The 25780-nt window shown below is 55.6% G+C and overlaps 1 protein-coding gene across 5 annotated transcripts in view; it reads left to right on the top strand.

Moving 5' to 3' along the window:
* ARID3A (AT-rich interaction domain 3A) overlaps positions 1–23768 on the top strand; it is a 36238-nt gene extending 12470 nt beyond the window's left edge. For all 5 annotated transcript variants that reach the window (XM_033134777.1, XM_033134779.1, XM_033134778.1 and 2 more), the window contains exons 4-9: positions 11659–11731; positions 15159–15342; positions 15698–15945; positions 17996–18292; positions 19424–19522; positions 20300–23768. In XM_033134777.1, the coding sequence (XP_032990668.1) occupies positions 11659–11731; positions 15159–15342; positions 15698–15945; positions 17996–18292; positions 19424–19522; positions 20300–20475 (1077 nt within the window). In that variant the 3' untranslated portion in view covers positions 20476–23768. The remainder of the gene's footprint in view (positions 1–11658; positions 11732–15158; positions 15343–15697; positions 15946–17995; positions 18293–19423; positions 19523–20299) is intronic.
* The last annotated feature ends 2012 nt before the right edge of the window (positions 23769–25780 follow it).

The following is a 25780-nucleotide window of genomic DNA, read 5'->3' as shown; positions in this document are numbered from 1 at the left end:
TATTGACGGCTTCAGCTCTGGACGAGGCCTTGCCCTGCAGTCAGGGCTGCTGGGGGTCTCATGGGGCCAAGGGCTGGGCAGTAGGCAGGGCTCAGAGTCAGCACTGCCCACCACCCCTGGAGGCCCCGTGGCCTCGGGGACATACTCCTGTCCTCCCAGACGATGGAAAAGCGATAGATGGAAACCCACATTCCAGGAAGAAACCTGTCAGGAGGGTAAACGATGGCTTTCCAAAAGTCATGCCCACCTGGAACCTCAGAAGGGGACCTTATGTTGAAATAAGGTCTTTGCAGATGTCATTAGTTAAGATGAGGTCACACTGGAGTAGAGTGGGCCCCAAATCCAATGACAGGTGTCCTTATAAGAAGAGGAGACACACACAAAGACACGCAGGGGGATGGCCATGTGAAGACTAAGGCAGAGGTCAGGGTGATGCGGCCACAAGCCCAGGGACACAGGAGCCCCCAGAAGCTGGGAGACGCAGGAAGGACCCTCCCCTGGGGCCTCGCGAGGGAGGGAGGCCCTGTAACACCATGATCTCGGACTTCTGGCTCCAGAACCGAACCATGAGAATGAATCTGTGTTTGGTGCTTTGTTTCGGCCGCCCCAGGAAATAGTTCAAAATCTGAAGAGGGTTAGGGTACCTGACTTGGGGCTTGGCCATGCTGGGCACTTTCAGGGAGCCCAGGGCCCACCAGGCACACAACGTAGGTAACCCTGATCCCCGCTGGTCACCGACTCTGCTTTGGGGATTGGTTTGGGGCAAGGGGACCCTGACTGTCCTGCCCATGAGTTTGTGGGACCAAGTTCAGGCAGAAGGCCAGGCTGTGTACCCGTGTGCACATGTGTCTGAGCCGGGTCCTTCCACAAGCATGTACGGAGCGCCTGCTGTGTACCAGCCCCCATTCTAGGCATCAGGGATGCATCTGGGGAGAAAGCAGATGGAAGTCGCTGCTGTCCTTTTGACAGTGTGGTGGTGGGGGTGTGGGGCCCAGTGGGCTGGGCGGGTGCAGAGGCCAAGGGCGGGCTGTCTGGGGCCATTATCTGCAAGCCAGTGAGCAAGGGTGTGTTTGTGTTTGTCTGTGTCTGGGTGGATGGGCGTGTCCATGTGTGCACTGGGAGACCACATTAGGGTGGGCACATCAGGTGGGTCTGTGGGGAGGTGTCATCCAGTTGGGTGGGAGGGTCTGTGTACCGGCCAACATGTGTCCCTGGCCACGTGGAGGTTTGGGTGGGGGGCCGTGTGGCTGTGTCTGGGTGGGGCTGAGGGTCTGGAGGTTTCTGTCCAGGCGGGATTGTCTGAGGGTGTGTGAGACTTGTTAGTGTCATGGGAGGTTGTCTGGCATCTCTGTCCAGGCTGCAGTGACCGGGAGTGGCTGTGGGTCCCGGTGCACTCACATTCTCTTTCTGCCCCATGAGGGATCTCTGAGGGTCCCCATGGCCACCCCAGCCTCTGCCCTGTTAGGCTGTGCCCCCAAACCCCCACCTCACGTAGGGGCCTGAGCCCATTACTGTGACGTGGATCTTCTGAGCTTGTGAGGTCTCCCACCCAGGAGGGGCACCCTGCCAGGCCCCTGACCCCCAACACTGAGGGGCCTCCCCGCTTCTGACCAGGCAGGGGCCAGCCACCCCTTCCTTCTGTTCTTCATTTAACCCCCTTCTGTGACCAGCTCCATGAATTCTTCCCTGGGACGCAGGCTGGGCAGGGTCTTCTGATGGCAGCTGGAAGGCCAGGGGACAGGCAGGGGACTAGAACCTGGGTGCATCTGTGTGTTCCTGGAACCTCCTGGTTTTACTCTCTCTCCCATCTCTGTCACTTTCCGTCTCTGAATCTCTACCTTCCCCATTCCCCTGCCCCGTCCCCACCTGCACACCTTATCATTCCTCCTCAGCTGCCACTTCTCCAGGGATGACGGGTGGTGAGTGCCCCGTGGATGGGCACGCATGGGCATAGTGCCACCCTCTGCCCACTCTAGCGGCGGCCCTGTCCCCGATGGCTCCCTGCCCTGCCTTGGGCCTGCCTGCCCCCCTCCCTGTCCCCTGTAGCCAGTACATGTGCTCACTGATGGGTGCCCGATTCTTGGAAGGGAAGTGGGGCCTGAAGTTACGTCTGGGTTATTCATTTCTTTGCCATCACCATGCAGGGTAGAGCCTGGCCAAGCTGGGGTGCAGATCGCTGGCTCTTGGCAATTCGTTATCAATGTTCATTACCATTTACCAGGTGTCCTGGCGGAGGGGCAGGGCTTGATGGGCACCAGCTGTGTGCCTGCCGGGGCTTCCCAGTTGATGTCTTGTCTCCCCTCCGTGTTCCCTGCAAGAATTCCTGAGGCCGCTCTGCCCCCCCCACTCCTCCACCCTGCAGTCAGGAGATGGGATTGGGTAGCACCCTGAGGCTGCTGGCTGCCGCCAAGGGTTGGTTCCTATTGTTCTGCCTTCGGCCTGGGGTCTGGCAGAGGCTCTGGTGGGCCTCTGGGCCAAGCCCACTGGGACCCCTTCCTCTTGAGATCGGACCGGGTGGAAGGTAGGAAGCATCCCCCTTCCTTTCTGCTCCATCTGTCACTCCCCAGTGATGGGGGGACCTGCTCAGCTCAGGCAGGGCAGGGGTGGTCATCTGTCCTCTGGCATCCTGCTCCGTGAGGCTGCTGGCACTGGCCATGTTTCCGTTCAGAGAACCTGGGCTGGGAGTGATGGGGACCTCACTCCCTGGCCAGGTAGAGCTTTCCAAAAGCTCCAAACACTGGGAAAGTCCCTGCCAGCACATTCCAGGCTCATCTGCAGGGAAACTCGGGACAGGGTTTTCAATTCCTGGGTGCCAGGCCCTGGGTGCAGGTCTTGGACGTGAGGCAACCATGAGCCAGTGGCCAGACAGGATGAGGAGACTAGCGTGCTGCGCTTGTGGGGCCTGGGACCCCCGCGGGAAGCGCCCCCAGGGCAGCGTGAATGGTTAGTAATCACTGGGGAGAAGAAGGAGATGCTGAGTGTGGGGCTTTCTTACTCTGAAGCATTTTCCTGATGCCCCCGAGTGCCTGGTGGGGCTGATGAGGCTGGTGCACCTGCAGTCGTTCCAGAAGCACTAAGGGGCTCGCTCAGTCTGGCTTTCAGCTGAGCTCTGTGCTTTCCTCGTAGCCTCTGCTTCCCTGTCTGTGAAACAGGGTCCCATGTGGACACCGTGTTTCCCCGAAAATAAGACCTAACCAGAAAATAAGCCCTAGCATGATTTTTCAGGATGACATCCCCTGAATATAAGCCCTAATGCATCTTTTGGAGCAAAAGTTAATATAAGACCCGGTCTTATTTTCAGGGAAACATGGTAGTGGTCAGCTCAGAGCCAGGCCTGTGGGGGGCGGGTGGGGACTCCCAGGTGGACGTGAGGCCACCTGGATTTGCATGTCATTTGCATGATGTCATGGGACAACCACCTCCCTCCTCTGCATCACTTCCTAGAAGTATCTCTGCTGAGCCCTATCCTGAGTGCGTCCTCAATGCCGGGCCTGCTCGTGTCCCCTGTGGGCCTCGGTTTCCCCACTGTGACATGGGGCTAGTGGGCAACCAGCCTTGACCTGCAACCAAGGTGGCTCCTCCTGGTGCCAGACTGATCTCCCTCCACACCCCCTTTCCCATGAGTTCCTTGTCCCCACCTGAATGGCCAGGTACATACCCCTGCTCACTTTACAGATGGCCCTGGTCACATGAGAGGCCTCCAAACATCGTGATCTGGAAGTCCAGAAAGACACAGTTCTCTGAGTCGTTTCTGTAGCTTTTTATTAATATCTGTGTCACAGGTGGGGGTGCTGTCTTTTCAGAGAGGGGACACATGGCCGATCGGGGGGTGCATGGGGGTGTCCGAGCGGACAGATGTTTCTGCCCTGCCCAGAATCACTTCCCCAATTTCCTGCGCGCCTGGCGGGGCCCCTGCCACATCTGCGTGGAGGAGGCCTCGCCTGGAGCACTGACGGGAAACGAAAGGGCCGCCTGGCTGCTGGTGGGGATGCCCCCAGAGTCAGGTGCACAGGAGGGTGACTCCTAGGAAGGGCCTAAGGTTGCACAGACGTTGATTAAGCCCCTATTGTGTGCTGGCAGCGAGTGACCCTGCCCTTCCCCATCCTTCAGGGGTGACGCCTGGCTTCAGTGGGCCTCCCACTCCCTCCCCATCTACCTCGCTGGCCTGGGCTCCGAGGGGCGTCTGCGTCTCTCTTGGGCGAACTGTGTCCCCAGCATCCAGCACAGACCTGACATACAGAGGGTGCTTAATAATGGCTGCAGAATGGACTTCCTGGTCAAAACCCTGTGGGTTGGCAGCTCTCACTCGGTCTGCACCACCTCTGTGCTGTGTGTCCTGGGAGTTTCCGGGACAGGAAAAAATAAAAAACCTTTCAAATCAAAACCTCCGGATGCCTGCCGGGGTCAGCCTTCTGAGGGTCGGGGTCTTGCTGCCTTCGGAGCTGGGAGGGGGGCTGCGGCAACAGCTTCCGTGTGGCGTTGTCCCCACACTCTCATCAGGAGTAAACTGAGGCCTCAGGCGTGGACAGGGAGGGTTCCAGGTTCTGGGTCCTTCTGCCCCCGCTGACCTCCTCCCACAACCCCACAGAGCCCCATTCTGACTTCATTCATTCATCCGTTTGTCAGTCTCTTTGTCCCTGATCTAGGATCTATGTGGGGAAGGGCCGAGACCTGGCCTCAAGGCTCCGCTTTGCCATCTCTGGGAGGTGTCCTCCACCCTGTGCATGTGGAAAAGGACTGATCAAGCGCTTAGCAGGTGGTTGGCATGAGACCTGGTCACCAGGCAAGCAGGGAGCCCTCTGCCTGGCTCAGTTTCCCCAAGCCCAGAGTGGGCTGGGAGGACTGAGGGGAGACTGGGGTGCCTCCCCACCCACCTCCTCCCTCCAGCAACTGAGAGCATTTCTGTGAATGGAGGAGTCTGGGAGGCCCCCAGGGACGCTGCTCCTGGCCCACCTGGGGCCCCAGCAACGGCTGTGAGTGCTGAGTCATCTCAGGCAGGCGGCAAGGGGCCTCACCAGTGCCCGATAGTGTGAGGAGGGCTTTTATCAGTGGGCAGGCGGGGAGCTGTCAGGAGGGGGATATCAGAAGGCAAGGCCGAGGGTGCGAGAGCTCAAGTGTGCTCTCACTACCCCTTCCTTCATTAGTGGGTGCCTGCTGTATACCAGGGTCTGTGCCTGGCATCCACAGAACCCAATTCTGCCCTCGAGGGGCTCTCATCTAGGTAGGGAAGAAACCATCTCCAAATAATCACAGTCATTTGATCCTGACAGATGCTAGTATGTTCCTGGAGGCACTGCCCCAGTTTGGGGGTCAGAGCTACAGGCTAACTTTGGATGACAGGGACTCTGGGTAGAAAGACCAGCAAGTGGAAAGGCCCTGGGGCAGGACTGGGTATGTGGAGCAGTGAGGAGGCTGTTGTGGCTAGAGCAGAGTGAGCGATGGGAACGGACAAGGGCTGGCCGGCTGGGGCCTGGCAGGCTGGAAGTTTGAGCTTTCTTCTGAGAGCAATAGGGAGCCAAAGTCAGCTTTTGAGCAGGGGAGACACTGCCTCATTTTGATGTAAAGCCCCTCAGACCCGTCCCTGGGAGGCTGCAAGGAGGAAGTGTCATCTACTCTTCTGGTTGCTCTTGGGTGTTTCATGGGAACTGGGGGATAGCTGCCTTCTCTGCTTCGTTTCAGACTAGTTTCACTTTGCTTATAGGAGGTACAATGATTCAATTATTGTCCCCAACCCAAAAGTTGCTAGAATAGGTGATATACGCACAAGAGTAGCAGCGGCCAAATGGTAGAAACAACCTTAGTGCCCATCAAAGGTGAAGGACACACACAGTGTGGTCCGTCCACACATGGGAATGTCACTCAGCCGTGAACAGGAGGGAGGCGCTGACACTCGCCACAACGTGGATGGACCTTGAACACAAGGGGCTCATGAGAGAAGCCGGACACACAAGGCCACACAGTGTGGGATTCCATTTATGTGAAACGTCCAGAACAGGCATGTCCACAGACAGGACGTGGGTCAGTGGTTGCCAGGGGCTGGGGAGGGGAGGGGGTGATGGAATGTTCTGGAATTAGATAGAGGTGGTGGTTGCACAACATAGTGAATGTACTAAATGGCACTGAATTGTTTACTTTAGAATGGTGAATTCTATGTCATGTGAATTTCATCTCCGTAAATATTTTGTTCAGAGATTCGGGGAAAGTAGGTGAGATTAAGGACCGAAGCCCTTGGGCCGCACCCACACAGGCTTGCAGGCTCCATCACTCATTCACTGACAAGACCTCCTCCCTCACAGACGCCTCTGAGCTGACCAGGGTTCCAGCAGGTCCCCTGGTTCCCGCCCTGCAGTGGTATCTGTCCTTCCCCTCTGACCCTCAGCGGCCCAGGAATCCCTGAGAAGGTCCCACTGGGCACATGGCTCCTGCCGTCAGGCCTGTCCCTGCTCGAGCTGAGCATTCCTAAGCCTGTTTTTGGCGGGGGAAAAAAGACCCACTTCTTTGGTTTCCTATAAGCTGTATTGGACAGTACAAAAATATGCCTATTTAATAAGCTTTTCCTATCCTCAGCATCTCTATGCCATATCCATGTTTGCCTTCTCAGTAGCTCAGGGCTCGCCAGTCCCCAAACTCTGGGTACTAGGCAGTTTCTGTTTTTCCTGTTTTGGACCCTCTCTGCCTTCTGAGGACAGCGGCCTCACTTCCGGGGTTTCCCTGCTGGCCCAGTGGCCTCGTCCAGAGGTGGGGCCCCGTGGACTTTGGAGCCACCTGGGTGGCGGGAGGGGGCCTGAGCAGACACCATTAAGGGGGCAAAGGTTCTCTGGGGGCCTGTGGGCGGTTTCTTTACAGCCTGGGCCCCTCAAGGCCTGACACCACCCCCTGCCCCTTGGCGGCTGGAAACTGGTGCTCCGTTGCCCAGGCAAGGGTTCCTGGCAATGTGCTCTTCACCGTGCCCACTGGTGCCTGGGGATGCAGCCTCCTGTGAGCTGGGCCCTGGCAGTGCCCCCCAACATGTCAGTTTGTGGATTTGCTAGTGGCCTTTCCTCCCATCTTCCAGGCTGGCGGGCTAGGGAGGGGTCCCACACCAGGGAGGAGCTCCCTAGCTCCAAAGGAGCCCCTCAACTTCAGGGGTCATCTGGGCCTGGTCAACAGTGTAACCAGCATCAGGCACTGTTTGGCGACAAACAAGAATTTCCTGTTTGCCCACCATGCCTTTGGGGTCGGGGTGGTTATCCCACTTTTTCTCCCGCCCCTCCTCTGCCCCTACCTGAGCCCTGAACCTTCCAGGCTTTATCAGCTTTCTCCTTAGTTGCTGACAGTGGCCCATCCCGGGGGGGACATTCCCTCAGCGGGTTTCCAGCACCTTCACCCCCTCCCTGCACATCTGCAGGCTGTGTCCGGAGTGAGGGGCATTTGGTTCATTCATCTGCCGAATGTAATTGAATGTCTGCTGAAAAATCCACGTGTGGCATGAGCCCTTTGTGCAAAGCGCTCAGAAAGAAACAGCAGATAAAGAGGTCATAGGTTGACAAGGGGCTGAGGGGGGTGTCCCTGGGAAAGTGACATTTGGGTGGGAAGGAGGGACTGTGCAGACATCTAGGGAACTGCATTCCAGGAGAGGGAACAGCCACTGCAAAGTAGCTGAGGCAAGAGAGAGGGTGCTTGTTTTTCTCAGCCATGCCCAAGGGGCTGCAGCAGAAGGAGGTAAGGGCAGGGAGTGGTGGGGGTCCTGGAAGCCATGGGAGACTGCAGGGCAGGCACGGTCGTTCTCAGACTGCCATGAAAAGCCCCTCTGGCTGCTGGTGGGGGACTTGGCCCCAACCGCTCTGAGCCTCAATTTCCCCTTCTGTGAAGTGGTGCTAGGGAGGGGGAGATGGACACATGGTCCGCCCAGCCTTGGTAATTCGTGGCTGAACACCATCACCGGGTAGGAGCCCCACCGCAGCCATGGCCGGCAGAGGCGGAACGGGTGAGCGTGTCCTGGTGACCCCGCAGTGCACTTAGGGAGCACCCCGTGGGTGCCTCCAACCAAGGCTGTAATGTCTATGTCCTCGTGGTTTTGTTCCCATTTCACAGCTGAACAAACTGAGACTTGGGGAGGGCAGGATGGGCACAGGGTCACAGGGCAAGAAGTAAACCCAGCAGGGCCACACAGCTGGACACAGCTTGCCCAGCATAACCCGGGCTCACGACTTGGGGAAGGATAAATGAACTGTCCCCACGCGGCACTGAGGAACCCAGGTCAATTTAATGAGGTCTGCTGGGTGCCAGATTCTAGACACGGTGGACAAAACAGAATTTGCTGGGGCAGACGGACAGGGGACCAGACCAGGCTGTGACTCCATGTGGCTTGAGTGATGCTAGGGCCAGGGTGGGGGAGTAGGGGGATGAACAAGGAAACAGCCCTTACCAGTAATCATGTTCCGAGTGATGGCAGAGAGTGCTGCCCGTGGGTCAGGGTTGTGATACTGGGGGGGTGGGGGGGGCTTGCTGCATGGCCGTCTGGGTGGAGGTGGAAGCCAGCTGGGATAGGCAGGAGGGGGGCCACCTGGCACGTTTGAGAAGCTGCAGGTCATCAGGCAAGTGAGAGGTGAGATGGAGAGGGGTTGGCAGGGTCTGTATGCTCTTGGGAGCTGCAGGTGCCAGAATGAGACTGTCCTCAGAGCTCCCTGTGCCTGGCCCCAGGGAAATCAGGTGTGGGTAGGAGACTAGGGCCCTTATCTCAGCCCTCAGCCCCAGGGAGGGTTTCCGGAGGGCTGGCCCTGTCTTCAGCCCGGGTTTGTGGCCTTGGGTATGGCAGGTGGCTGATTTCAGTACCTCCTGGTCCACATTGAGAGAGGCAGGGTCCCAGCTAGAGGACCCAGGAGGGACCGAGGCTGGGGCGTGGCGTGGGATGTGTCGTGGCCCAGCTGTGTGACTCAAGAGCCTTTTGAAGAGAGGCGGCTGGGCTCACTGGCCCACAAGGGGGGCCTGGACACCACCATGGGGAGTGTTGACACCGTCCCACGCTTCCCCATCCCTGGAGCCTGGCAGGCAGCCCCAGCCAGGGCCGGACACACCACAGGGATGCGGAACTTGGGGCCAGAGCCCCATAAAGCTGGGGGCAGCCTTTACTGCCTGGCTTTGTTGTCGGCTGCCCACGGCAACGGCCATTAAAGCGGCCTCTTCCACCGTACATCCCCTTTATGGTCTCTTTCAATGCCCCAGCCCCACGGGGGTCTGCCCACCATTTGGCCTGGGAGTTAACACCTCCCTGCTGAGTCAGCCACCTCTGCTGAGAGGTCACCAGGCAGCTGGTCTCCACCCTGAGCCTCAGTTTCCCCACCTGGAATATAGGGGTCATTTTGGTTCCAGGTGCCAAAGGTGAAGCTGTTGTGTTTGTTGTACTGTCCTTGAAAGATGGGAAAACTAACACAGGAAGCGCACTGAGGTCTCGTGGGGCTGGGTGGACCCCCCTCCACCTGGGTCAAGATCTCAAAGAAGATGTTGCCCCCTCATTAGGGAGGGCCTGAGCTTCACAGGCACCTGAATGAGTCTCCTGGGGGAGCTGTGACAAGTGACGACACAGTGGGCAGCTTAAAACAACAGAATTCATCCTCTGACCTTCTGGTGCCAGGAGTCCCAGATCCAGGTGTTGCAGGGCTGCATTCCCTCCTAACGCTGCAGGGCAGGGTCCTTCCCTGCCTCTTCCAGCTCCTGTGTCCCTGGGCTGATGGCTGCATTACCCCAATCTCTTTACCTGGCTTCTCTTCTGTGTCTGCCGTTCCTCCTCTTATAAGGACGATCATTGGATGAGGGCCCACCTATTCCAGTGTGACCTCATCTTGGCTAGTGACATTTGCAAAGACCCTTTTTAACATTAGGTCCGATTCTGAGGCTCCAGTGGGCAGACTTTGAGGCACCTGCCAATTCCCCCAGTCTGTGTGACCTCACTCTCTGCCCAGCCCAGCCCACATTGCAGCTGAGAAAATTAGGGTTCACTTCAGGAGCATTTATCACACAACTGCTGTGCGCTCAGCTACCTTCTAGACATGGGCAACAAAGCAGACAAAATCCCTGACGTCATACGCGGCAGATGGACAGGAGCCCAGACATGTGTGAATCCACACATCCCTGCTGATGGGAGGACCAAGGAGGAGGAGAGTGGGGAGGGGACACATGGGGGTGTCATGTGGGCAGGGAGAGCAGGCTGGGCAGGGAGGCCTGGCATGGGCCCACGGGAAGGTCCACCTGCAGGCCCCACATGCCTCAGGCAGGGGGACATACAGGCCTCCCTGGATGCCATAAATCAGAGCAGGAATGCAGCCGGCTAGCCTGGCCAGGCAGGATAGAGGAGACAAAGACCTCGACCCCCCCGGTCTGGACTCCTGGCTCCCCTAGCCCTGGCCCTAGAGGCCCCACTTTGTCTCCATTGCACAGATGGGGAAACTGAGGCCCGGAGAGGGGCAAGATGGCTGAGGGGTAGTTGCCCCCCGTGACATGGCCTCCTCTGGGTGTTGGTGAGTTCTTGGACCCAAATGATGGATTACTTCAGCCCAGCTGGGGTTAATTGGTGGTTTCAAGGCCTCCCACAGTCCTGATTCCCTCTATGTGCAGGCAGCTGGGGGGGCTGCATTCCCTGGAGCTTAATTTGAAGCCTGCTATCTGCGTTGCCCCTCCTTGACAAATTGCTGCCACACCAGCCTCGCTCTCTATCTGCCCACTTCCCTACCCGCCAGCACCTGGGAGCTTATGGTCAATGGGTTGGGACACTCCCTGCCCCCCATACCACAGATGGAGGCCCTTGCCCCTCCTATGATGACTGGTGAACCCAGGCAGCCAGTGCCGAGAACGGAGTCTGGATTGAGAGTCTGCAACCGTTCAGGGCTCTGGTCGCCTGCCTGCTTACCTCGGTGCCTTGGTTTCCTCATCTGCAAAATGGGGCCATGTCTCAGGAACAAACATGCTGGATGGGGCTAGGACGTGTCCGCTGTTGTCATGATGGTGATGACCTGGGCAGGCACTGTCTGTCTGGGGTGAATTGTGTTCCCCGAAGTGATACGTTCAAGACCCAACTTCAGGTCCCTGCGAATGGGACCTTATTTGGAAATAGGATCTTTGCAGAGGTCACTAGTTACAGATTGAGAGGAGATGAGGTCGCCCTAAATCCTGAGGGGAATTTGGACACCAACACAGGGAAGCCACGAGGGGAATTTGGACACAGACACAGCGGAGAAGCCACGTGACAACAGAGGCAGACACTAGGGTGAGGCAGCCACAAGCCAAGGGACACCGGAATCCCCAGGAGCTGGGAGAGGCAGGAAAGACCCTCCCCTGGAGCCTTTGGAAGGAACATGGCTCTGGGACACCTTGATCTTGGATTTCAAGTCCCACAGCTGTGGGAGGATAAACTTCTGTTGCTTTAAGCTCTCCCCTCCCCGCCCCCCGTCACCCCCGAGACTCATCCAGGTGTGTCTGTCCTCATCTGAAAGTGAGGGCAGGCTCATTGTCTGCTCGGTAGGACCTCGGGAGATGCTTGGACTCTGGGGTGGGGCTGGGGTTGGGACCCCTGGTGCCTGTCCCTGCCAGCAGCCTCTTTGGTTGGCCCTCCGTGTGATGGTGATGCGGCACCTGCACCCACACTCTGGCATTAACTAATGGGTCCCCTCCCTGTCCTCACAGCTCTACGAACTGGATGGAGACCCCAAGAGGAAGGAGTTCCTGGATGACTTGTTCAGCTTCATGCAGAAGCGAGGTGAGGCCTGCCTGCCCAGAAGTCGCGGGAAATGGGCACATGGGTGGGGCCCCTGCTGGATACAGCTGGGGGCAGGTATGTCAGAGTGGCAGTGAGTTCCCCATGGCTGGAGAGGTGTCTGAGGGGGAGATGTGGCCTTGCCATGTAGGGTCTGAGGGGACGATCCACAGCCCAGCGCTGTATGTCTGAGGGTCGGGAGCAGAGCTGTGAGTCCTTGTGGGGGGTCCCACTCAGAACGGACAGTCTAAGCTCTGTCCCTTGCTGCTGAGACCCAGGGTACCATGGGGTCCTGGCTCCCAGGCTCCCCGGCAACAGGGTGGAGCTGGCCTCTGTTTAGGGAGTGGGGCTGGATACCCAGGTGGGCATGTGGGCACTGGGGTGACAGGATGGAAGCTCCCCCACAGGATTTCAGCTCTTGTGGCCTAGGGTCTGGTGTCCTGTGCCTGTTGGTGTGAGGTTCAGGCCCCTGCCCCTCTCCTGCTCCCACGGGGGTCTCAGTCACCCCATCTGTAAGATAGGTCACAAACAGTCCCCACCATTGGCAGTGCCCCAAACACACTGCATGCTGGGCCACAATTACTGAGCGCCAACAGTATACCAGGCTGGGACACCTCTACAGCCTTTCCCCTCATTTCCCCCTGGTCTGGAGTGTGACAGATGCCAACTATGTCCCCACTGAGAAATGTCTGGGTCTTGAGAACAGTGATATAAGGAGGAACAGGGACTGGTCTAGGTGAGTATCTGGTGGGGAAACTGAGGCCCAGACACTGGAGGGTTTCAGGAAGTTCAGGGTGAGCCAGGCTCAGAGAGGTTGAGGGGCAGCCAGAGGGTCCCCAGAGGGTCCCTGTTCACAGGCCTCACCCTCGGCTTGGAGCTGCCGCAGGGTGTAGACATGGGGTCTGTCCTAGAAATGCCCTCTGCAGGGTGGGGCTCATTCCTGTGATCCCTGGACAGCTCCCTGGGTGTGGAGGGATTATAATAATCCTGCTGTTCAGAGAAGGAAACTGAGGCCTGGAGCAGGCATGTGGCCTGAGCTCAGAGGCAGAAAGGGGTGGAGTCAGCAGGGGCTGCAGGATCCGCTCAGGGGCCATTGCAGGGGCCAGACCGCTGTTGCTTTGTCCAGGGCCCCTGCCCCTCCCTCACCAGCAGCTTCTGTAAACACAGGGCCTGGAAGGGAAGGAGATGAAAGGGTAGGGGGCGGAGGCCTCTTTTAGTTAACCCCTTTTGTGCCAAGATGGAGGAATCCAGAGCCATTCCTGGGGTAGGGGCCTTCGTGTTATCGTCCAGCCCAGCCAGGCCTGCTGCCCTCTGCAGGCCAGCTATGTGGTCAGAGAGATCCCCTCCCCTTTCTTTATCGGCCTGTCCGCACCTGCCTGACCCCACTCCTCCAGCCCCCTGATGTGAGGCCCAGAGCTTCCAGGCCAGGAGTCCACCCGTTTGGCCAAGACCAGGCACTTGGTATCCTGGAAGTACTTAGGAAGTATTGTGAGCTGCCCCTGCATATGGGTGAGGTTGGGAGCCCCAGACTAGCCCCTAGCCACATAGGGCTGTGAGGGTCTGTGTCCAGCCCTGCCTCTTTCACCAAGCCAAGTGCTCTTGGAGGGCAGGAGGCAACAAACTCCTATGCATCCCTCAAAACCCAGCTCCAAGGCTCTCTTCCCTGCCATCTTCTTGGACCCTCCCCTCTGTAATGGGTGGGGGGGTCCTTTGGGACTGAGAATCTGTCAGACCTCCCCCACTTTACTCCAGACAGATGGTCACAAAGTAAAAGCCTCCACCCAAATTCTCCAGTTCTCAGGTGCTGAGAGTGCAGGGGCAGGTCCTGCTCTTTCTCTGACAGCCTCCCCCCCCCCCAGCCCCCCCCCCCCCCCCCCCCCCGCTTCCTTATTATCCCCAGGGCCCCTGCGCCTCCATCTCTGTCAGTACCTCTCTGTGCTCTCCCAGCCCCCTCCTTCTATAAACATCCGTTCAGGCCCTGCCTGCTTGCCTCAGAGCCAGGATTCCTTAGTTCTCCCCTTCCCCTCAGGCAGAGCCTAAATCTGTACTGTGGAGCAGGGCACTGTGGCCACCTCACCAAGCTGGTGTGCTCACACTGGTGGTGTTTTTTTCTCTCTCACTCTTGGGCTGAAAATGGAATTGGGTGGGTAGAGAGTCTGAGGGCCTCATCCTCAATTTGTTGGGGATTTTGCAGCCTCGGAAGGACTGGGGAGCGGCCAAGTGTGGCCAGAAGTGATTCTGGAATGTCCAGAGGTGCAAGGTATCATCCAGGCCCAGGAGCAGGCAAGCTGACCTGTTACTGGAAGCAGAACCTTTCTCTGTCAGGTCACATCTTGCAGCCTCCATTTGCCCACCTCTAAAGGGGGATAAGAGTACCCCTTGGACTGAGATATGGCCCATCGGCCCTCGCAGTTGTTAACTGAGTGCTTGCTGAATGCCAGGCTGGGCATGCCATGTGAGCAGGACAGGCGGGCAGTGGCACAGACAGTAAACTTAGGATTCCACTGCCAGGGAGAGAGGTCTGAATGGAGCTTTCTCTGCCCTTAGCAGGAAGGTGCCAGCATAGGCTGAGCTGAGATCTGGGGGCTTCTGGGTGAGAGAGGGACTCAACTGCAGAGGCTGAGAGGGTCAGGTGGACAGAAGAGGAGAGCTGGCCTGGAAGAGGGGAGCAGCCCTGCTATCCTTGGGCTAGCCCATGGCCCTATGCTAGCTCCCCACACTGTCTCCTGGGCTAGCCCACCGCCTCACTCTCTAAGCTGCAAAGTGGATTAGCCATGCCCTCCCTTCCCTACTGCAAAGCCCCTGGGACCTGGGCACAGGCCTCTGGGAACTCAGGAGTCGATGTTTTGGCAGCTGTTGATGGAGGTAGGAATGACAAAGGCTGCGTGTCTCAGGCCCGTCCCCTGGGTTGGCCCCAGCATCTCCCTCTCTGTACCTCCCACCTTCCCCCAGGTGAGCATTACTAATGAATCACTGTTCCCCGGTCCACGCCCAGGCACGTATTACTACCTGAGCACTGTACTAATCCTGTAGCAGGCATCGCTAATCATTTACTGCAGCATTGGCCCAGTCTTCTGCCTGTAGCTGATCAGCAATGAGCCAGATCATTGATGCAGAAACTGAGGCAGAGCTGTCTCCTCAGTACTGTCTGCAGCAGGGGGTCTCATCAGGGGTGATCCTGCTCCCAGGGGACGCTGGGTGATGTCTGAGATATGTGGTTGTCAGGACTGTGGTCACTCCTGGCATTAAGTGGGTGGGACCAGGGATGCTGCTTGGGCCCCCCCACAGAGAGTAGCCCTCTCTGATGGACACACAGCCGGGGAGGACCCTGCTCTGGACTGGTGCATTAACCAGAGTGGCATCTGCTGTGTGTGGGGCTCCGGCCCCAGCGACAGCACCCCCCTCACCTGCACTCACCGTTCCCCCGCAGGCACACCTGTGAACCGGATCCCCATCATGGCCAAGCAGGTGCTTGACCTATTCATGTTGTACGTGCTGGTGACGGAGAAGGGCGGCCTGGTGGAGGTTATCAACAAGAAGCTGTGGCGTGAGATCACCAAGGGCCTCAACCTGCCCACATCTATCACCAGTGCCGCCTTCACCCTGCGGACCCAGTGAGTACCACAAGTACAGAGGGCCTGGGGCACGAGGGACCACAGAGGCACTGGGCCACGTGACGAGTAGACCCTGAGAATCTCAGGGTGGGGCTTTAAGGAAGGTTCCAGCTCTGAGGTGATGCTATTGTGTATTGCAGGATTAGTGGGAGGTAGTCATGGGCACAGGCACTGAGACAGAGGGAACCTCACAAGCAGAGACATTGGTTCTGGGGACTACTGAGTGATTCTCAGGTAGCGATATGTGATGGGGTTGGGGAAGTGGTGCTGCAGCAGGGTTCGCTTTATGTGAGTGCAGTGAGGAACCACGGGAGGCATCCCAGGTGCCATCTTGTCCCCTCGCCCCTGCCTGCAGGTATATGAAGTACCTGTACCCCTACGAGTGTGAGAAGCGCGGCCTCAGCAACCCCAACGAGCTCCAGGCAGCCATCGACAGCAATCGGCGGGAAGGCCGACGCCAGAGCTTCGGGGGCTCCCTCTTTGCCTACTCACCAGGCGGGGCCCACAGCATGCTCTCCTCACCCAAGCTGCCCGTGTCCTCCCTGGGCCTGGCTGCCAGCACCAACGGCAGCTCCATCACCCCAGCCCCCAAAATCAAGAAAGGTGAGGGACTTGGTCTCGACTCAGGCTGTATGGCCTTGGCGGCGGATACCTTTTTCCCTCTGGGTAACCAGGATGATAATCCCTAACGTTGTCATGGAAAAGTGTGTAGAATATTTCAGTTGTGTGTCCATGGCAGACATGACTAATCAACCACCATTTTTCCCACCCCAAGCCCATGGCAGGGAGACAATACCACTCAATCCATTTTGTAATCCTGTGCCCAGGGCGGACATCACCAATCAATAGTTTTTTTCTCCAGTTCTATGCTAAGGCAGACATTATAGATCAAGCACAATGTTCCCATCCTGTGCCCACAGCAGACATTACTAATTAATCACTGTTTTCCCGGTCCACGCCGAGGCACGTATTATTACCTGAGCACTGTACTAATCCTGTAGCAGGCATTGCTAATCATTTATTGCAGCATTGGCCCAGTCTTCTGCCTGTGGCTGGTACTATTCATCACAATAGCTTTTCCCAGTCCCTTGCCCATGACAGACATTGCTAGTTGGTCACTGTTTTCTTTTCCCTTTGAGCTTTAGAATTCTTCTCAATGCACTGTCCCAGCAGACACCATTGAGAGTGTAGAGTGGGTCTATCAAATTGACCCTTTAACCATCCCTGAATCTATTGCTAGGTGTCCCTGGGTGGCACAGTGGAGAAAATTCCTCCTTGTTTGTAGAGTTGTTGGGGAATCTTCAGTGTGTAAAATGCCCAGCATGCCACAGGCATAGGTTTGCAGATGCCCGACGTACAGCCCCCGATTCCTAGTTTCCACGCATGGCCGACATCCCCATCTTCTCCACTGAGCCTCTGAATCCTTCCTAACAGAGCACCAGCAGCACCTGTGGCAGCATGGCCATTAGCAGGCCAGTTCACCTATCTAAGTTCTGAGTTCTCGTGTCTCCTCTGCCGCATGTACTGTGACTCCATGCTTCCTGGGGCTGGCCCCAGGACCCGGGCTGATAGCTACAGGGCCCTGAAGAGTTAAGACTGATCAGATCTAAGGCAAATGGGGCCTTGCTAATGTCAGCGCATTCAGTACTCTGTGGGCCTCAGTTTACCCTCCTGGATTTGAGGAGTTCCAGTAATACCCGTTAATGGTTCTTAAGCATCCACCATGGGCCAGGCCCCACGCTGGAGCTGCAGAATGTGGTGGCAGATAAGATAAAGGGGTTCTGACCCCGGGGGAATCACGAGAGAGCCAGGAAACGAGCAGCAGTCCACAGTGACAGGAAAACTAGTTAAGGGATGGCAGGTCCGAGGGGTCTCCAGAGGAGGTGACATTTCAGTGAGACCAGAAGAGGGAGACAAAGGAGAGAATGCTGCTAAAACTCCGGGGCAGAGGGCCCAGCAAAGGTTGGAGTGGGGACCCAGCACATAGGGGCAGCACCTGGTGACCAGGGATAGACACAGGAGATAGAGTTGGGAGAAGAAGAGACAGTGGATCCCAGTGGGACCAGTGGATAGGAACAATAGGGACATTCGTTTTAACCACAAAAGAGGGGAATGGTTAGGAGCTGGTTCTGGAGTTGTGGTGCGTGAGTTTGAATCCCTGCTCAGCCTCTCTCCAGCTTTGTGGCCTTGGGAAAGTTATCCATCCTCTCTGAGCCTCAGTTTCCTCATCTGGAAAATGGGGATAAGAGAAGGCTTGGGGTTGTTGAAATGACCCTTTGAGACAATTCATGTTAAGTGCTTTAGATAAAACCTGTGGCAAGCCCTTGTGTTAAGACGCCTATGTAATGTATTACGTGCTATTACAGTGTCTATGTAATACTCATGCTAAATACTGCTATGACAACATTGTAACTAATATTGTAATCAGCAGTGTGACCGCCCTGATGTATCTGCTGTCAGCCTGCTTTGGAAGGGGTTTCATAAAAAGCCCTGTGTTTGTTCAAAAACCTATACACACACACACACACACACAATCCTGTCCACCCCATCAGTGGAGGCATTCAAGAGGGTGCACATTCCCGCACGGGTGGAAGGCTAGGCCTGGCCATGTCAGTTTCCTTTTGGTCACCAACTCCTCTTCTCTCCTGTCTAGAGGAGGACTCAGCCATCCCCATCACAGTCCCCGGCCGCCTGCCAGTGTCCCTGGCGGGCCACCCTGTGGTGGCAGCCCAGGCTGTAGCAGTGCAAGCGGCAGCAGCCCAGGCAGCCGTGGCGGCACAGGCAGCGGCCCTGGAGCAGCTTCGGGAGAAGCTGGAGTGTGGGGAGCCTCCGGAGAAGAAGATGGCGCTGGTGGCAGATGAGCAGCAGCGGCTGATGCAGCGAGCGCTGCAGCAGAACCTCCTGGCCATGACGGCCCAGCTGCCCATGAGCGTCCGCATTAACAGCCGAGGTACCGCCCGGCGCCGGCCCCAGCGCCTCTGTGCGCGTGACTAAACAAGGCTCTTGGAGCTACCCTGTGTACAGGGTGCCTACAAATCAACAGGGAACAGGAGCAAGCACACCGATAGAGGAAATGGGCGGTGGTGACGAGTAAATTCCTGGGAAAAGCTGTTCAGCCCCCTCTGGTTGGGGATCTGCATGTTAACGAGGAAATGCCATTTCTCACCCATTAGAGTTTGATAATATCAAGTGTTGGTCAGGATGTGGGGAAATGGGCCCCCCCAGTCCTACAGGTGGGAGTGTAAATAGGTGACAACTTAGCAGTCTCTTTTTAGAGATAGAGAATGTGACTCAGTGACCTACTTGGTACCTGCAGCAGACTAATGCAAATGCTCGAGGAGACCCATACAGGGGTCTCCCACTGTCCAAAAGTAGGGTGTTTCTGTGAAACCTTTCATAAGCTGGAATAGCATAGAGCGAAGAAGCAGTTCCCTTCGGACAACTTGCTAACAGATGCATAGAACAAATGGAGACAAAGCCAGATACCCCCAGACACACTTCAGGGCGATGGCTGCTTCATGCTGAGGTGTGAGTGCAGTTCCGGGGAGGTTAGCTCATTGGGCCACTTTTGGGGTGCTGCTACCTCTGTAATGGCTCATACAAAACAAATGCCGAACCCTATTTTCACTTTTCACCTTTTTTTGTAAAGAAAAGAAATCCTCTTTGGCGTTCTTTTGGTTAGTGAAAACAGATACAAATGTAGGTCGTTCGTAAAAACGAAGTGGCGTAATGCGAACTTGTCTACCTGTATAGACAAGATTGTCCATTGCAGTCATTTGTGTGATGTCCTAAGAGTGAAGCCTTGAAATGAAGTGTGTATCCATCAGTGGGGAGTGAATGAGTCATGTCTGAGAGACTTTGTGGCTATTCCAAAGAATGAGTTGATTTGCGTGTGCAGCATTGCTTAGGACTTACAATCACAAAAAAGCACATTTTAGACAAATACATTCTTATTTGATGAATATTTATTGAGTATAGCCGGTGTGGCAGATACAGTCCACAGCTTTGTGAAAGTCTAGGGGATGACAAATGTGAAACAAATCGTTGTACAGATGAGTTTGTGGCTTTTCTTCTTCCACAGCCACCGAGAGCCGCCAGGACTCAGCTGCAAGCTTGACCAGCACCAATGGCAGCAACAGTATTAGCATGTCTGTGGAGATTAATGGGATCATGTACACAGGTAGCACCTTGCCCCCTGCTCTCCCCAGGTTACCTCAAGAGTCGCAGGTTACCCCCAGGGCCAGCCACAGGAGCCCTGCCATGAGGACAAGCAAAGCTCTTCCCTTTGGAGACTTGAGTAGATAATCTATGTAGTGTACTTAGCACAGAGCTCAGCACGTAGCAGGGACTTAGCATGCGCTCAGTACATAGAAAGAACTTAACGCGGGCTCAGCACATAGTAAGTGCTCAAAAATACAGTTGACCCTTGAACAACACGGGTTTGAACTGCACGGGCCCACTTAAGATATGCATTTTTTCAATAAATACTGTAAATGTATTTTTTTCTTACAATTTTTCTTAATACTTACTTTTCTCTAGCTTACTTGGAAAAATACAGTGTATAATACATATAGCATACAAAATATGTGTTATTCAACTGTTTACATTATTGGTAAGACTTCTGGCCAAAAGTAGGTTATTAGTAGTTATATTTTTCAGGAGTCAAAAGTTGTATTTGATTTTTCAATTGTGCGGGGTGGGGGGTGTCTTTGTTCAAGGGTCAGCTGTACAAACTTTTTAAAAATGTAGTCAGGCCACTTACCCGTTTGGGCCCCCAGGTGGCGCTGGGGGCACAGAACAGCTCCTGTTGCTCCGCGAAGACCCCATGGGAAGCAGAGGCTGAGATGAGGTGGTGGGTGTCCTAGCGGGTCCCTGGGTGGACTTTGCAGCCCTTGTACCTGCCACATAATCTTTTACAACTTTCCATGTCATGTCTCTCCTCCTGTCTTTGCATTAGGAGTGCTGTTTGCTCAGCCACCGGCCCCCACGCCACCCTCGGCTCCCAGCAAAGGCGGTGGTGGCAGCAGCCGGGGAGGAAACAGTGGGACCAGCAGCAGCACAGGCAGCCAGGCGGGGCCGGCGGGGTTGTCCGCACCCCCGACGTCTTCTACCTCAAATAATTCATTGCCTTAACTGCACCACTCCTCACCCACCATCCCCAACCCCAGGAGCCCGTCAGATTGGGCAGGGGGTCGAGAGGTGGGCCAAGCAGGGGCCAGGGTGGTGGAAGATACGGGTGGGGAGGGGAGATATCCACAAAGGAGCCACAGCTAACGCCAAAAAGAAAAGAAAAAATATATATACATATATATATATATATAAAGAAAATTTAATAAAACAGGGGAAAACCAAGGAACACTTGAATTACTCAGGTTTCAGACATTCAGAGAGATGAATTGTGAGAATAGCAAAGGAAATCTGGAAAGAGAAAGCAGCAAATACTTCCCAGGGCTTTCCTGCAGCCCAGGTGGGCTGACTTGGACTGGTGTGCCTGGTGTCTGGTTTGGACCAGTTGCAATGTAAGGCCAGATCCTGTTTACCTCATACATCCCTGCACTGTGTGTTTTCATTTTTGTCTTTTTTTTTTTTTCCCTATACATCACATACTCACCACACCCAGCTCCTTGTGTTGAATGAAACCCCTGAGCCAAAATCAGTTGAATTTTTTTCTTGTTGCTTTTGGGAACTTTCTTTTTCTTTTTCTTTCTCTCTCTCTCTCTCTTTTTTTTTTTTTTTAAGAAATAGCGATATTCAAGCTCTATAGGGTTTTTAAGAGATTTGGGGGGTTTTGTTTTGTAAATATGCTATTTTATTCTTGGGGAGGAATCAAACCTTAGAAAAAGGATATATATATCTATATATATCTATATATATCTATATTTGTGTTCATTCAGGGAAACGACTTGAAAAAGCAAAAAAAAAAAAAAAGAAAGTAATACCCTTTTAATTTTTTCCCATGACTGATTTGGGTTCTTGTGTGCATTTCCTGTGGTGCAGTGGGCAGCTGGCCAGCGCAGGACACTGGATCCCTGGCTAGAGCCAGAAAAGGCGATGAACTCAGGTGCTGTGGGCCGGGCTGGGGTGTGGAGGCAGTGCATGCTGGAGGGCCATCAGGGGGGCATGAATGCTGAATGGCAGACCCTGACAAACGATGCTTTTTCTTGCTGTGCTGTGCTCCCTGTCAGGGACCTGGAAGTCTTAACTAGAAAGGAGAAAATGCTGGAAAAAGGGCCTGGACATGGGAGGGGACTCACCTGTCACAGTCCCCAGGCTCCTGTCTCAGGGATGAATATGGCTTGGGGACTCCCTCGTGCCTGAAAGGGCTGCTTTTGAAGACTTATCAAAATTGGGGACTAGGGGTGAGCCGGGCTTAGCTCAGGGTGAGGTTTTTGGGGCCACGGCATTCTGAACGACCCACCCCTTTTTGTCTCCTTCACACGGGGCCACAGCTCCTCCTAAAGGAACTAGAGGCCCAGAAGGAGGCTATACTACTTTCTCCATGACACCTCCTCCGGATTAAAAGGTGGGCGTCAGTGGGTCAGCTGGGTGGGGAAATTTATTTCAAGGGCTGGTGACAGTCTTCACCACGAGGCAGTACCACTGTCTGTTTTAAGGCCTCGGTGGGGTTTGGGGACTTGTCCGCCCAGCCCTCGCAGGAAGAGGTAGAGTTGGGACTGTGCCTCCTACAATACACCTTAGCGGTCTTTTCTTTTCATGCACTGAGTTTTCATTTCTCTGGGGTGAGGGGCCATTAGCTCACTGTCCCCAGGGCTAGCCTGAAACCTCTAATTGGGCCCACGGAGCCTGGCCTAACAAGGCCAAAAGGGGCAGCCTCCCCGCCCTAAGTCATCTTGTTGCCTTGGACACCTTGGGGGGAGCATCCTGAGCCCCCCAGTCTGGTTTTTCTTGGGTGTGGGGCTGTGGTGTGTCTTTGGGCAGAGCCCTTTCTTTGGTATATCTCAGGGTCATGAACACTCCCCACTTCCAGGAAGGAGTGGCTGGGGGCATCTGGGGTTTCCTCTCTGTTTTACCTTCTGGAAGGCTCTCTCCCCAGTTCTCGCTGCAGCAGTACAATCACTGTGGGAGGGGGATCTTTTTGTCCCCAGACACAATCTGTCCCCATGGAGAATCTAAGCCCACTTCTCCCTTCTCCCCGACCTGACCCCCTGGAGCCCTGCACTCATGGAGAGCAGGGTGTCTGTTGCCCATTTCTACCTCAGGTCTGACTCTTGATGCCAAAACTCTGCCCATCCTGCCCTTCTAGCTGGCTCAGGGCTCAGCAGTTTCTGGGACCTGTCCCCTCCCACTCGTGGCGTGCGCTTCATCGGAGACCTTGCCTGGGTGCTCTCTCCGGTCCTGTGTGTGTGTTGCGTGTCTGTGTGTGTCGGGGACCCGGATGTCGTGTCGTGTGGGCGACGCGGTCCCCAGATGTAACTCAGGGCATGCCTGCTGTTGAAGGTGATGATTGTAGGGGGCAGGTGGGGCTGAGGACACAGGGGGAGCCCTTGGGGGTGGAAACAAGGAGGTCCTCTGTGCTGGGGGGAGCTGTGGCCTCTGCCTCCGGGCCCCATTCACCCCCTGCTTCTCCCAGCTCAGGGCCACGGCCTGTCAGTGGCGGTCCTGGGGGACAGGGCAGCCCTCAGTCAGGGGCTTGTGCACTGTTCATTCTGGAATGAGGGGCTTAGCCGCAGGGCAAGGGCAGGGACCCCCAAACTCAGGGTGGAGAGGGGCTCACAGGTTCCCCTGGTCTGGAGATGTTTGTGGATGGGCTGCTTCTGGAGCCTTCCTTGTGTCCCTTAAACTGGCTGCGAGGCTGTCCAGCTATCCAGTCGGGCGGGTTGGGTGGGGCGTTGGGGTGGCTGGGTTAGTTTTTAGTACTTGTGATTGTCTGGCCACTTTTCTCACTTGCATCATTTTTGCTCACTTCTACCCTTTTTTCCCCTTAATTTTGCTTTTGCATTTTTTTCTTGGCAAACACAAATTCAGCCTTTCATTCCTGACATGTGAAATTTCAGTTTCTCTGGGGTTTGTCCGACGGCGTGCAGACTGCGCCTGAACTCAGGTTAAAGGGGGGGAAAACTTAAAAAAAAAAAAAAAAAAGGTATAAACAAACTACTCTACCTCTGGCTGGGCCTCACCTATCACCCTGGCTGGCAGGGCGGCCTGTAAGGATTTAAATTTTGCAGAACATTCAGGTATTAAAAGGGGAAAAATTTTAAAAAAGACAAAAAAACAACAACAACAAAAAAAAAAACAGAAAAAAAAACCCACAAAAAAAACAAAGGGGTGTGATTTTGAAATTTAAAAGAACACTGAAAGTTTACATTTTATAACATTATTATTCAGATTGTATTTAAACTTCAGAAATATTTAAGACAATTGTAACCCTGTAAAGCTGATGAGATATTAAAACAAGACAAAAAACACTTCTGACTTTTAACAGAAAACGTCTCTGGTGGTAGTTTCTTGGGCGTCGTCCCACCCTCCTGGGGTCCAGGTGGCAGAAGGCACAGGGGTCCTCCAGTGGGGACTGTGCCCCCAGAAGACACTGGGCGATGTTTGGGGACATCTGTGGTTGTCACATGGCGGGTGCTCGTGGAATTGAGGGCATGGGGCCCGGGGTGCTGCTTAATACCCCAGTGTCCAGGACGGCCCCCCACAGAGAATGACTGGTGTCAGCAGTGCCCATGGGGGGACCCTGGCGAAACCATATCTGAGAGGCAGCCCCCTCCCCCTCAATGTCACTCTCCTGGTGCCCCAGTACCCTAGCCTAAGCCTCCTATAATCCTGGGTTCTGATGCCCTGGTCACTCTGGGTTGTCTGACTCAAGTCCCCAGGGAATGTGGCCTGGCCCCTGCCCGCTCCTTGCTGACTTCATTTTGGTTCTCGAAGGAGACCAGCCTGGGCCTGCCTCTGCCTCTGGGCCTTAGCACATACCCTTCCTGCTGCCTGGAATGCCCCTCTCCTCTGCCCCTCTCCTCCCTCCTTTGCCTGGTTTGCTCCTTTGCTCCTCTGCTTCCCTGCTCTGACACGGGGGTCACACCCACCTTGGGGCCCATTATCAGACCCCACTCCTATTTGTCCTGCCTCCAGGGCCTCGGAGCCCACCCTGTCCCCCAGAGCCTTCCCACTGTGGTTTGGTTCACATTTTGCCTTTCAGTCCAGTGCGGCCCCAAAGAAACCAGACGAAGGGGTGATCTGGTTGGCCTGGGCTGATGCCTGCCTCCTGCTCAGCCCTCAGGGCTGGTTAGGAGTCGGAAAAACAACCCCCTCCTGTGGCAGCTGGTCAATTCCCATGCACCTTTTCTGGCCCATTTCATGGGGCATTTTCCATCCATGCCAGGAATGGGTTGCTAAGTCTTGGTCCCACCTCCATGAACCTTGGGGACCTGAAGAGGTCAGAAGACAGAGGTCAACCCACCTGCTTCTCTGAGTCCCCTGTCCCCCAGGGAGATAAAAGAAAAGTTTTTTTAAAGGCCCTTTTCCAGCAAACTGGATGGACCAGTCTAGCATCTTCATTCCTCTGCTGAAGAGGCCCAGAGAGGGGCAGAAGGCCCTGAGGTCACACAGCCCCTGGGGGGGATGCAGGGAGGGGTCAGGCCCCACCACCTCCTCCCCACTTCCCCAGCCCAGCCTCCTGGGCCTCCTGCTCTGCTTGTTAGGAGTGGGGTGGGGGAGGCTCCCAGGAGGTGAAACTCAAAACCAGGCCTTATTAGCAGAGCTAAGGTGGGGGGGATGGTGGCTGAAAGAACGCCTGAAAAAGAAGACAGTCTTCACTGCAGTCATCTGCTGTTCTTCCACCATTAGTGCACACCATGGGGACTGTGGGTTTGTTCAAATGTTCCCCTCGTCCTCTGGTGGGCAGGGCACAAAATAGGGCTGGGCCTGGGCTGCCTTTCCAATCTGGTTTGGTTCCTCAGTGCCTGCAAACAGGAGGTGTTGAATAAATGTGTAGGAAACAGAGAACAGGGGCTTAGATCAGAGTGGGTGTGTGGGCCCTAGTGCCTCAGTTTTCCCAGACTGCTGCTGCTGCCACCATCACAGCCTCCCAGCCTCGGATTTGGGAGGAGGCACCGGGCTGGCACCAAGGAGGTCTGGTGACTGGGTGGTCTGGAGGCCCCCAGAGTGTGGCTTTTGTCCTGTTCTTCTGACACAACTGGTCTGTCCTCATTCCGGGAAGGGCTGGGGGTGGGGTGACCTGTGACCTGACACAGCAGCCTGGCCGAGCTGGGTCCCCAGGGGATGGAGGAGAGGGAGAGGCCTGCAAGGGGGCCTGACTGCAATCCAGCTGCCCTGCCCTGGGGCACTGCCTGGGCCTGCCCCTGCTTGAACCTCCACCATCAGAGCCCCTGTCCCCGTTGGCACAATGGGTGCTCCTACAATCCACATCTGCTGGGCCCGCCTCTGTCCTGGAAACCCAGGAATTCAGAAACTTCCA

Source organism: Rhinolophus ferrumequinum, chromosome 18 (assembly GCF_004115265.2).
Source record: "Rhinolophus ferrumequinum isolate MPI-CBG mRhiFer1 chromosome 18, mRhiFer1_v1.p, whole genome shotgun sequence".
NCBI lineage: Eukaryota > Metazoa > Chordata > Mammalia > Chiroptera > Rhinolophidae > Rhinolophus > Rhinolophus ferrumequinum.
Note: the sequence above shows the minus strand (reverse complement) of the source record. Positions and strands in the feature narration are given on the sequence as shown.